Here is a 13,615-nt window from a genome sequence, read left to right on the forward strand (position 1 = left end):
CTGTTGGGTCCTTTTTCTAAATTATGATTCAATTCTATTTTAAGAAATTCAGAAAATATGGCAGTAACAAGTTGGGCAAAAGCCTCTTCTGAATTTGGCACTCGAAGGACAGAATTTTTCTAAGGGTAGAACCACAGCCAGACAGCAATCAGAAGCTGGAAAAATCCTGCTATCAACCCTATTTATAAAAATCATCTCTGTTTTCGTACCATGGCTGATTGTCATTTTACTCAATTAAGGGAGGCTTGGCTGGTTCCCCGAGTCCTTGGCATTGGACATGAGGTGGCAGCTTCCCTCACTGACGATTGCCTCCACTTTGACAGGCATATTTGCCCCATCATTGAGCATTGCTATTTTCTTACTCCTGGTGTCTGCTTTGTAGCTTCGTTTCTTCTTGTTCCTGGTGAATTTCCTGACACTTCAAAGCTACCATCCTTTCTGAAGACATTCTCAAGGGACAGGTCTCGTCTAGAGCTAAAGAGTTACTGCCTTGAGCACACACTGATTCAGAGTTAGAAGAATTGAGCAGCATGCAATAAACTAGCACAGAACTGAGAAACTAGTGAAGGCAAAACAGAAGTTGGGAAAAAACGAGAGGAAAATTAGCATTCCTCTCAAATGCTTCCATGAAATATTAAGGCTAACTAATAGGAAGCTAGTAGGAGAGGCTAGAGAGCTTACTAGAAATCATTGGTGTGATTGGATGCTGTAGGATATGACAAATGATCATGCTTTCAAAGTACAGGTGGTTTGGGAGACACAAGGTAAAACAGAGATTGTGTCCTTTTTTTAAACACTGAGCTCATATTTTTCTCCTATAATTTTTAACATCATAGAAACAAAGTTAAAGTGAAGGATAGGAAAAGAAGAGATCATTATGGTTAAGACCTCATCAGGCCTAATGCTCATTGCTGTGCTTAAAATACGGAGGGCAGTGAGAAAACCCCCATAGGAAATGACTAATACACATGAGGATGTCTGTCAATATGCCTAAGTTCTTCTGGGTCAGGATGATTGAGTCAAGATCTGTCACTAATGGAGACTGTTGACTCTTACACTGTTCAATATGGTAGCCAATAGCCACATGTGGCTGGTGGTCATTTGAAATCTGGCTAATCCAAACTGAGATGTGCTGTAGGTATAAAACACACACCAGATTTCAAAAACTCGCAGTGAATAAAATATCTCATTAATATTTTTATATTAGCAATGTGTTAAAATGATATTTTAGATATGTCAAGTCAAATAAAATAGATGAATACAGCCAGCTTTGTCTGTTTCTTTTTATGTTTTTAATGTACATACTGAGAAATTTAAAAATACGAATGTGGCTTGCATTTGTGGCTCACATTGTACTTCTATTGGACAGCACTGTTCTATAAGAGCCATCTCAATAGGCTATCAATGGGCCAACATGTCTTTAGTATTGAAAAACAATACTAAGCTGAAATAGGATTAAGGCAGACACCCTTCTTATAAGGTTTCACAGGTAACAATTTAGAGTAAGCTGTAGTCACAATGCTATGTGATTCTTCCAACTTATAGGTCTTCTCTAAAGAATGATAGAGGAAGCTTTTATCAAATTCTTACAAAAGTGAACTTTGGAAGACTATATCACAATAAATTCAGAGATAGAGCTTGATAGAAAGAAGATCTTAAAAATTAAGTAAGATGCATTAGGTGGCTTTACTGTATCCCGACAAATGTAAAAACTAATGAAATTGATCACACATAGTGCTCATTGCATGTTGGAAACCAACACTCTGTGTATATTAACTTGATCATATGTAACTGGCCTTTGCAAGGACTTTAATTATGTACCAAGTGACAGCTTCAAATACAAGATTCATAGCCAGGGTGTTGATTGCTGCTATCTTTATTTTCACAGCCACACTGACTCTTACAGTTCAGAATCTAACAAGTCGACCATCCAATGGGAAACACAGGCTAAGTCCTAATTCACATGCTTTAAAATGCTTGCAATAATTTGGGTGGTGAAATCTATGGCTGTGCATATTATACAAGTTGCATATCACAAACACTAAGTCTTTGGAAGACAAGAAACTAATTCATAGCAACAGTTGTATTAGAGAGATATTGACTCAAAGGAATAAATCAGAAGTTGTCCTCCAGTAGGGACAGCTGCAATATATATCCTGGCCTTAAATACAATTAAAAATCAGAGCCGATTTCACTAAAGTTGCTGATGGATCATGGTAGGCAGGGACTCAATCGGGAGTTGGGTTATCATGCTAAAGTTAATTAAAAAGCAGCATAGCTACTGCAAGGCACAGGTTCCAGAGAAACAGAAGTGTGAAATGAAGCCTCCAGTTGTATTTAATACCAGATGAGTCCTCATTCCAGTGACATGCACTGTTTTGGATTTAGCATTTCTGACATGATGGGGATGAATTGGAGATAAGCCAGAAAATAAGGTTAATAAGACAACTTAACAAGACAAAAAACAGATCTTCCATCAAAGGTTAAAAGTTGAAGTTCCTGGAAAGGGGATATTGAGGGAGGGATATTGGAGCCTACCTGACTCAAGTTTAGGAGGGGTCCTCACCAGGAAGACGTCATTCTCCATCTTATAGTATATATGAGTACATATGTACACACACACACACACACACACTCATGTGTGCTTACACTAAAGTACAATAGAAATCCATTAAACAACGTCTGGATCATAAAGACAATGAAGGCTTTTAATAAGCCACTATTAAAGTTCTACAATTTCTATTCCTAGAGACTTGTAAAGATGGAGTTGATAGCACTTTCTGCAACATTATGTCTTGTTAAGGTATACAAACTCCTTTTTTAGGGCAGCACTGACAAATGTTCTCTTAAATATACTCATCTTGTCATCTTCCATTTCCATTTTGTGGGAGTAAGGATTTCACATACCAGGGTACATGGAGGGGGGTCACAGAAAAAGGGAGGAATGGGAGGGAAGCTTCACAATTAATTAATATGTGAAGACAGATATGGTCACAAACACACACACACACACACCCCAAAACAAAACAATAAAAACCTAAAATGAAAAAAAAGAAAAGAGCCACCTGTCTTAGACATAAATGTGCCTAGGTAGAGCACATGAGCTCTTGAACTGATGAACTCCTGATGCCCTTTCTCATCCATGGATGGTCTCACTGTTCAAGAGTGGGAGAGCATGAACTTTTCTCTTTGAGCCCTTATTCTGCCCTCTCCATTTTCTGAGACAATTGGCTCTAGTTGCTTCTTCTTCCATAGATGGCCTCATCTGTGCCATGTGACTACCTTGGATGGTTGGGCCCCATGTACATGGCCTGGCATGAAGGCAGAGTAGACTCACTGAACACACAGTCTTTTCCTTCTTGAGCGGGCTTTGTGAGAGGACTAGAGACTACATAAGCAACAGCTGGCCTGGAGGCAGGAGTTGAGTGTTAGGAAGCAGCAGAAGCTAGAGATAGCTATACTCCATCAACAGGGAAGCCTAGAAGGCGATCTCTGAGGTCTCCTACTGTGAGGATGAGGAAGTCATAGTCATAGTCATAAGGTCTACCTCAGATCCAGCGAGAGCTTTTAGATCCCAGTTGTTCTAGTCACAGTGAGGCCTCCCTGTCCTGCACACTTGATTTGGGTTGGTCATCTTCTATTTTTCCTTCTCAGATCTTCACTCTTTTCGGGGATGGAATCTCTAATATTCTTTCAGGGAACCATTATTCCCCCATATTCAGTCTCTGTGCATTGTGTAGAGCTGATTCCCATCTTCCATTTCTTGGGATATGTAACTCATTTCTGGGGTCACCCCAGGCCTGGATATTCAGACTAGTAGACTAGTATCCAGAGAGTCAGAGGACCTGGTGACCCAATTCAAGACAGGCCAGTAGAACTCTTGTGTAATTTTTGGAGAAAAGGAGCTCTCTTTAGAGTTGTTAGGATGGGAGGATCTAAGTCCAGAGCCATTGCTGCCAAGTCTTTACCACAGTGGAAAGAGAAGAACCTGTCTGAGAATACAGTCAATACAGAGGAAAGCAGAGCTAAGAGATACATAGAAGGAGAACTGATTTCCTGAATTCAGCAGTACCTGAAGCTTGGATGCCTCTAGCAAGGTTTTCCAGTAGCTTCAGCAAATAAATATCCTTTTCTGCTTAAACCAGCTTGAGTAAGGTTTTCCATAAACATTCTACCAGTCTTCTTATCAAAGCTGAGTATGACGGTTTGCTTATTTTCACTCCAGAATCCAGTTTTCTTTATTTCAGCCTATTTCCTTGAATTGCATCTCCATTCAGGAAAACATGAAAGTGCCTCTCATTCTTCCATACAAATGAACACAACTAACATATACCTTTGCATTACTTGGTGAGTGGTATTGTGTTGAATTTCTTCACCTGGTTTACAAGCACATGTGAAAAATTCAATAAATAAAAGTGAGCACTGGGTGTTATACTATATGTTGGCAAATCGAACTCCAGTAAAAAAATATACAGAAAAATGTGGTGCATGATGAGCATCAGACTAATGGGGAGGCTTGAATTTTAATCCTAGGTCTGACATTGAGCGACCTCCTTTTTCAAGCTACGTGACCTTGGATAGGTCATTCGTCTTCTCTGGGTTCCCATTTCCTCACTGGCAAAATGTAGGAGTTAAGCTAAAGAACATCAATTAATAGCTCTATATATCTGCATAGTGGTTTAATCATTTCTAAAGTGATTTCTCATTAGATTACATAATTCTATATATATTCTATATATATATATATATATAAATATCCTCTTTACAGTTTATCTCAGCTATAAAATTATATGACAATCAGTAGCTCATCAGATCATTTTGTTACCTAGAAATGCCAACTGTGGACTCTTCACTATTTCGAAGGCTATTTTTTCCACAGTTTATCTGTCCATCCATCCACCCCTTCATTCATTCAACAAGCATTTATTCCATGCTACTAGATATTAGACAATGTGCTAAAAAGCATGGTTCCCACCCTCAAGAATATGTCACTCTAATGGAGGAGACACACAATCACACCATTGATGAAATAAGCCCGCAGATACATAGAGAATTAACAATCTTGACAAATGCTAGAAAGGACAAGTACAGATACCTTAATAGATATTAGAGGGAGGTCTGACCTAGCTGGGAGAGTAGGCAAGGAAAAGTCTCCCCATAGAAGAACTACTGGAGTGGATGGCTGGTGAATTAAGGGAAACTGTGGATCGAGGTAGGGGGCTCTCCAGACATAGGAGTGGCAATACATGTTAGATACTACTTTGGGGCTGTAGAACGGTAATGTGCCAGCGGGCTATCAGTCAACTCTTCCAAAACCCTTGGTGAAGAAAAATCATCATTATTTCCTCCATAATAAGAAGATACTCAGAAACATGAAATGCAAAAATCCTGAAGGTAGTGCCTGCTGAGGTCGGATCTCATCATTTCGAGTCTCAAAAGTTCCTATGCTGTGCCTCTCGCTTGCTTTAACTTACACCTCGAGGAAGTCACTCAACTTCCCTGGGTCTTGGATTTCTCATCTATAAAACATGAGACTCGGGTTCTGTATGATTTCTAAAGTCTGTCTTGTTGCCACATTTTATGTTTCTAGAAATACACCTGAGTTAGTGGAGAGGGGGAGGAGAGGCCGTGAATCCTACCAAGCGCACTTGTGGCTATATTTAAAAAACAAAAATCAGCGTGCATTCATAGTACAAGAAAATGTTGTAGGCATCGTAGCTATTGAAATGCAGGTTGGATAGAGCCAAAAATAGCTAACGCACCCACTGCTAATGCAGGGAAACTACCATGAAGCTTTTCCTTGGCAAATGAGCTACTTAAAGGTAAAGTAACTCATTCTGATCAAGGGCTGGTTTCTCTGCTTCTCATCCTCTTTATGGGTTCTTCAATTGTAATTCAGTGTAAAGGGAAAAAATAGTTGTTGCATCCATTTCACTAAAAAACGAAGGTCGTCCAAAAAATATCAAGAAAAGGTCAATCTGGTTGGTTCCGAACAAGCAAATACTCTAATGGGAGAGGCATGCTCAGCCCTTGTGGGCTCTTCAGTGCCCTACACATGCCTTAGGATCACTGCCATCTTAAATCGGTCTTGTGGATCCCTCAAGTTCTTAAATCATTTGGGGCAGGAGACCCCAGGATTTACAGGAAACTGACATCTGTCGGTCTGAATGCAAAGCCTTGGATTTCAAACCAGTCAGCTCCTTCTAGAGAGGGAAAGAGGACAATAGCTGCTATTTCTTAGATGCATAATCAATGCTGCAGGGGTTGCTAGGCAACCGGCAGAAAGCCTGTCAAACATCCCTGGTGCCTCCAATGGAAGAGGAGCTCCAGCAGCAACTCATCAGAGGTGACAGGCTGGAGGTCTAGGGGGGACCCGGAAGCTGCATTCCAATTGTCTCATTCCTTTAAAAAATCACTACTGTGCGTAAAGGACTGTGGTTAGGACTGAACCATAGACATTTTTCTCCCAGGCTCATGGGAGAGCCTTTGAACATACTTTCAGTTGGCTAGCCCATAGCCTGACAAATGAGCAGGTCAGGCTGGAGAGAACAGTTCCGTAAAAGGTTTATGTGTTGTTCTGATCCATTTATCCTGGAGCTGGGGAAGGTCTGACTCGTTCTTCTGTAGCTGCAGCCTCTGGATCCCAGGAAGTTAAAATGGGCATCGTCTCTGAAGCTAAAAGTCATTCAGGCAAATAGAGGCAAAGCATCTGATTTCAACAAGACTTTGCATGCAAGGTCACGGAGATGAGACATCTTAGGTGAGCGACCTTGAGGTTGGATTGAATTTTTAAGCTGCAGGAATTTTGTCCCCTGAACTTGGAATAATAGTTTCATTTGAATTTCAACAAGAAGGAACTAGCAGAGAAGGAATCAGGAGCTGATAAAGGGGAAAATTCAATTTTATGTTTGTTTCATTATTTTTCGTTTCTTTGCTTTTAGCGGTATTGATTAACAAGCACTCATCATAGGTCATTAATTTGCAAACTTATTTGGCAAAGCCAGAAAGCTGATGAGGACCAGGTCCTGGGTCCAGATCAGAGGTGGGATTAGGGCTAGGACTGGATTCACACCAGAGAGAAGCCTCACTGACATTAGCAGTGGGAGATGTGCCCAGGTGGAGGCATGCTGTGGGCAGGACAACCAGCTACACCCCTCTGGTGCTGGCTGATCTTCATCATTACCAGCCCGAGCCCTGAAACCCTGTATTTGCATGTGTTGGGAAGGAAATGTAACCCTTGGGTTGAGGGTGCGCTGGATTTAGCCACACAACACCCTCTGCTTTTGGAGAAGTGCAGCGAAGCAGGCAGAGAATATGGAATGACACTAAAATGAAAGGTTCTACCCATTAAGAAATTTGGTGAATCTCCCTCCTTATCTGGCTGAGGTCCCTCAGCTACTCCTACACCGTCATCTAGGATTCCCTCATCTTCCAGAATTTTCTCACATTCGAAGCTTCTCACCTTGTGACCCCCAAAATCTGAATTCCAAGTGTGAAGGCCTGACTTAGCTCCCTGGGTGGTCTCCAAATATCAGTGGGAGGAAACAAGAACCCAGAACATGAATCCATGATCTTTAGCATCCTTGCATATAACTCATGACTAGGTTAGGATCAGATCTTTCCTAAGCATATTCCAGCTTTCATATTTTATCAGTCTATGAAGCTACAAAAATAGAGGCACCTTTTGGTCCCATTTATCCAAAGGGTGGGGAGTGGGGAAGAGGCAGAGGAAAGTAAAGATTACAGATAGAACATTACCAAATGTTCTGAACATTTTGTGCTTAAAAACATAAAAACTTTTTGGGTAAATGAAAGAAAAGAGGAAGCAATTGCAACAGCAGGAATACCACCCTGAGTCACAGCAGGATTCTTATTTTACACCTTTTACCCCACTTGACCTCACATCTTTCCAGCATCTCCTTCCTGTCTCCTCTCCTCTGGCTGCCTCTCTCCTTCCATTTGCCTAGCTCAGGGAGATGATGTTTCTTGATATGACATTTACCCTCCCTGGAAAGTTCTGTCCTTTATTCACTCCAAAGTGCGGCTTTTAGAAAACTTTGGTGAGAATCTAAGAGCTTCCATGCCACTCAGGTTGGCTACTTTGGATGATATCAGAAGAGTCAATGCACTGTTTTCGTCCTCTGGATGAATTTTAACAGAAACTGTGCTTAGTCCACAGGATGAGTAAGTTCAAGAATTTTCTCTCTCCTCAATTACCTATTATGTAGAGACTAAAGTAGTTTAAAGCTAAGGACAGCACTAATGGAATAGACACCTGATTTTGAAACATGAAAGGTTGTCCTGGTTGTAACTAATAAACAAACACCACTGGTATCAGCATTCTGTGTTTGGCAGAAACAAATAAAACCCAATCATCTTCTGTTAAGTAAAAAAGTTACATTTTATTGTATTAGCCAAGTCCATATTCCTTTGGCACTTAATTCATTTTATAAATATATGCCTCTTTTAAGTGCTTTACATATATTATTCAATACCTTGGTGAGTTGGGTTCATTGTGAGTTTTTTTGTTAGTTTTGACAATGCATATGTAAAAGATCTGCTGAAGTCTTTTGTGCTATTTTTGTTAATTCTTATGTTTTAGAGAGCTCAGTGGAAATTTTATCCCCTTCAGTAACGTTTATGTTATCAAAACCCAGGTCTCCTTTTTGAGTTTTGGGATGAAGTGGCTGGAAGTAGGGACTTTCAGCCTCCTTTATTTCAGTAAAACCTTGAGTCTCCTAGGGTGGTGGAATCTACAAAAGATGCCATCCAACCCAGGATGGAATCATGCCTGAGTTGTATTAAATCCTGGGGCTCTGGGAATACTTGGGAGGGACAGGGTAAGGTGTAATAGCAGATGTCAGCAGAAAAGAGGCCTGGAGGGAAAGTGAACTCCAGTCTCCCTTCTAGAGCCTCCATGGAGGACAAGTTGCAGCTGAGCTTGGCATAAGCACCAAGCAATCCAACAACATGGACTGAGTCTCTAAGACTTAGCGGGTTGAATTCTGTTTGACCCTACAGACCTCCATCCAGAATTCAGTTAGCATTGACTTGGAAGAGTAGACCAGAGCTATTCACAGCCTACAGACTGATAGGTTGCCCCTGAGAAAAAGCTCCAACGGTTAGATGTATCCCCAAATACCCTCCCATTGTCCACTTAGTTATAGGAAATTCAAACACATCCACCAGAGCAGACATGATTTGCTCCTGAATTGGCCAAATATAACATGAAATAACGTAGTTCCACATGTTAACGTGACCACAGATAATGAGACATTCTGGAGTGTTCTCTTACCTTCACTGCCACCAAGATCTTGTCCTGCTCAGGACAGAGGTTATAGCATTCAGCTAGGAAAACTTTTCCAAAGGCTCCTTCGCCTAGCTCCCTTTTCAGAACAATGTTATGTCTCTTGATGTGCTGAACAACTGTAAAACAAAGACAAAATGGAAATTGAAATTGAGGCACTCAGAGGTGAAGGTAGAGGGTGGGAGTCAGGGATCTGCCTCCTGGGGTTCTCCCCTACATAGCAGCAAACCAAAGGAGAGGCTTGCTATCCATCCTCGCTGTCCACCCCAAATGGTGTGCTTTCCAGAGCTCAATTATTATTTTTGCTAGAGCAGAAGTAGTGACCTCTCTTTTGGCTACAGAATGTCATTAATGAACTTTCCAGATTAGAAGAGGAGAGACATGAGAAAGGATAGACATTAACAACAGGCCTCTCACAAACCAGATGCTTTCATATACTCGTTCATTGTGTGTTTCTTTTTTTTTTTTAATGTTCACCTTTATTTATTTATTTATTTATTATTTTTTTTTAAATAATAAATTTATTTTTTATTGGTATTCAGTTTGCCAACATACAGAATACCTACCCAGTGCTCATCCCGTCAAGTGCCCCCATCAGTGCCCGCCAACCAGCCACCCCCACCCCCCGCCCTCCTCCCCTTCCACCACCCCTAGTTCATTTCCCAGAGTTAGTCTTCCATGTTCTGTCTCCCTTTCTGATATTTCCTACCCATTTCTTCTCCCTTCCCCTCTATTTCCTTTCACTATTATTTATATTCCCCAAATGAATGAGACCAAATAATGTTTGTCCTTCTCGGATTGTCTTATTTCACTCAGCATAATACCCTCCAGTTCCATCCACGTTGAAGCAAATGGTGGGTATTTGTCATTTCCTAATGGCTGAGTAATATTCCATTGTATACATAAACCACATCTTCTTTATCCATTCATCTTTCGATGGACACCGAGGCTCCTTCCACAGTTTGGCTATTGTGGACATTGCTGCTATAAACATCGGGGTGCAGGTGTCCCGGCGTCTCATTGCATCTGTATCTTTGGGGTAAATCCCCAGCAGTGCAATTGCTGGGTCGTAGGGCAGGTCTATTTTTAACTCTTTGAGGAACATTAACAAGGCAGGAAGCCACAAATGTTGGAGAGGATGTGGAGAAAAGGGAGCCCTCTTGCACTGTTGGTGGGAATGTGAACTGGTGCAGCCACTCATTGTGTGTTTCAAGGGGAAAGGCAGAGATAGAGCCAGGAATCCCAAATTCCTTGAGAAGATGCCTCAGGCTTCTGGGGAAGGGAGGCTCAGGGGAAATAAAAGGGAAGAGCTAAAATGTGGGCATTGCTAATTAAGGCTTTGTCCTCTCATTCCAGAAATGTCTAGACCATGCTATGGCTGGCTTCCCCAACCCTTTCTAAGATTGTATCCTAGTCTTGGCTTTCCAAAGCCAAGAAGAGACGAGAATAGGTACGTCGCAGGGAGAGAGACTAATTTCCCCCTCTAGTCTAGAGTGGAGCTGTTCCACATCAGCTCAACTGTATGCCTTCCTAAGGAACAACGCAGGAGGCGGCCAAGGCTCTCTGGAAGCCCATCAGCTGCAAGGAGCAATGCTCCACTCGGCTCCCCTCCGTGAAGCCCAAAAGGAGACTGTGGAGGACAGAGCTGCAGGGGGACCCTGTGCCTCTTCGCCTGACCTTCAGATGCTGCCTCTGCACAGGGGCTCTACCAGGTGATCGGCCACCGTTCTTTTCTGGACCCCTCATCCTGAGTGGCAGTATTAGATTGGGAAGCCCTCTGGAGCCTAGAACATGCAGCTAACAATGTTCTCTCATTTTGCTCCCACAGCCCTGGGAAGCACCCCTCTCCATATTTTATAAGTAGGTAAACTGAGTCTGCAGAACTTTCAGTGATTCTCAGTGTGGGAACGGAAGAGTTGAAATTTGAATTCAGGTCTGTCTGAATCCAGAGTACGTGTTTTTTTTCGTTCACATCACAAAGTTTCTTTACAACAGTAAATTGTGTTACACATGGCAAGAGAAATAGAAATATATAAAGAATCGAGTAAAAAGTAAACATGCTTTCCCAGCTTCCTGTTTAGTTCACCCTTCAAAGGCCAGTTCAAATTCTCACTTCCTAAGAGTTTCCAAGACAAATTTGACCACCAAAGACCTCTTTCTCTGAATTCATATTATGTGATGACTTCTGCTTAGTTGAATTCTGGCTTATCTCCCAATTATTTCACGTCTGTAAACTCCCTGAAGCTAAGAGCAACCCTATCTATCTCCTATGATCTTGTGTAATGCCTCCGGTGCTGAGCCCAGGGAAGATTTACCATGGTTTAATTTAGTGATCTTTAAAAGTCTTTAAAAAAAAAAAAAGATTATTTATTTATTTATTCATGAGAGACACAGAAAAAGGCAGAGACACAGGCAGAGGGAGAAGCAGGCTCCCCAAGGGGAGCCCAATGCGGGACTCGATCCCAGGACCCTGGGATCACACCCTGAGCCAAAGGCAGATGCTCAACCACTGAGCCACCCAGGCTTCCCAAAAGACTTTTTTTTTTCTTGAATGTGAACTGCATTGTGAAAACAAAAGAAGATGCAAAGTATTGTTCTGTAGTTTAAATAAGAGTAATAAAATGAAAGCCCATAAACCTACTATACCATTCAAGAAACACTATCACTTACAGGGTGGAAGCACCATTATGCCATCACGTTCTTTCTTGATGGTATCCACTTTTCCCCAGTCTCTTCTGGGGATAATTACTAGCCTAAATTTAGTGTTAATCATTTCTTCTATAGGTTTCCTACTAATGATATATCCTTAATGAGATATTGTTTGGCTTTGCTGCATAAATGGAATCGTACTAGGTGTTTTCTTCCACATCTTGCATTTTTCACTCGACAATGTCCTTGAGATTGAGTTACATTGAGTTACCTTGTATGTGTGTAGTAGTAATTCCATTGCTTTTACTATTTTATAATATTCTGAGAAAGGACTATACCACCATTTATTTATTCATTCTATGTTGATGGATATGCACTACAGTTTCTTTTTAGATACAATTTCATATAAACTGCAAGTGGTGATTAAGGTTTTGCTTTAATAGGATTTTACCCCTGATAATTTATGTGGTTTGTAGCTAAGACAGCTTCCATGGGCCTCTGGGAACTCAGGGTGATAAAAATCAAAAGGTCTTTTATGACAACAATATTAATGAATATAAGAATGTATATTAATTTCTCACGCTCCAGTAGCAACGGCTGAATTTAAGAGAAGAGAAATGTGTTCATTAGGTAGAGTGCCCATATAAAGAGACAAATGTAATTCTTGCAGAGAGTTAGCTGCCATATTTAAATCTAATATTTAACTCCATGGTTGTCAGATGTTCATTGGGAATTAAACTGCCACTTGATTTACTTCACATTCTCACCAAATCGAGGTAAATATTTAACTTTTTTTTTTGTTTTTAATTAATACTTTTCTTCTTCTTTTTTAGTTTTCCAAATAGAAGAAGAAGTTGGTGGAAAATAAGTTGAAGTATATAAAGCTATGGATAAAGCCCCAATTCCATCACCTTCAAAACTAAAATTGATGGGACCAGTTTTAGTATGCTGAACTTGAAAGCACCAAGTGCCTCTTTTCTCTCAGAAACGGGCAATTTTGCATTCATTTGCTTTGTTGGTTAGGGGCCTAATAGATTATATGAATGGCAGTCTTTTGCCAATGGCTTCCTTTGCAACAGCAATTCTGTTTTATAAGACGAGAAGCCACTCAGAAACAGAGGGAACAATTTTGTGCTTGTATTTGCGATTCTGACAGGGCCTTATGGGGTTTCGCAAATAGTTGGTGCTATACAAATATTTGTTGAAAAAGGGTACCAAATGGTAATAGCAACCACAGATGAATACTGTTTAATCATATCATTTCTGGTAATGGCAGCCATCTTATCAAGTATGTAGGCAATAAAGCAGCCCAATTGTTAGAGGTCAGGGAACAACTTACCTGAAGCTCCCCCATCACTAAGCCAAGAATTTCTTCCCAATCTCCTCCAAGAGAGTGTCGGGGCTTCTCAGCACCTGCCTCATCTCCTGATTCCCTCCATCACCACAGGAAGTCCTCAAAGCTATCTCAGGGCATCCTTCTTTGTCCAACCTCCTACTCCAACACCACTCATAAATGCCTCAGGCTGAGCTAATGCCCATACCCTTCACCTCCTTTATAGATCCTCCTGTGGGCCCCTCCTGCCTAGTTTCACCCACCAGTTCCCTATGTCTGCAACCTCTCCTTAAGCTTCCCTCAGCCTCCTTGACTCAAATAAAATC

At 41.1% G+C, this 13,615-nt stretch overlaps 1 protein-coding gene across 11 annotated transcripts in view; it reads right to left on the reverse strand.

The window, feature by feature from the left end:
• The window catches only part of NTRK2 (neurotrophic receptor tyrosine kinase 2), a 329,075-nt gene that overhangs the window by 72,397 nt on the left and 243,063 nt on the right, over positions 1 to 13,615 (reverse strand). For all 11 annotated transcript variants that reach the window (XM_049116166.1, XM_025423180.3, XM_025423181.3 and 8 more), the window contains one exon: positions 9,296 to 9,426. In XM_049116166.1, coding sequence (XP_048972123.1) covers positions 9,296 to 9,426 — 131 coding nt within the window. The remainder of the gene's footprint in view (positions 1 to 9,295; positions 9,427 to 13,615) is intronic.

The sequence above is a fragment of the Canis lupus genome, chromosome 1 (assembly GCF_003254725.2).
Source record: "Canis lupus dingo isolate Sandy chromosome 1, ASM325472v2, whole genome shotgun sequence".
Taxonomy (NCBI): domain Eukaryota; kingdom Metazoa; phylum Chordata; class Mammalia; order Carnivora; family Canidae; genus Canis; species Canis lupus.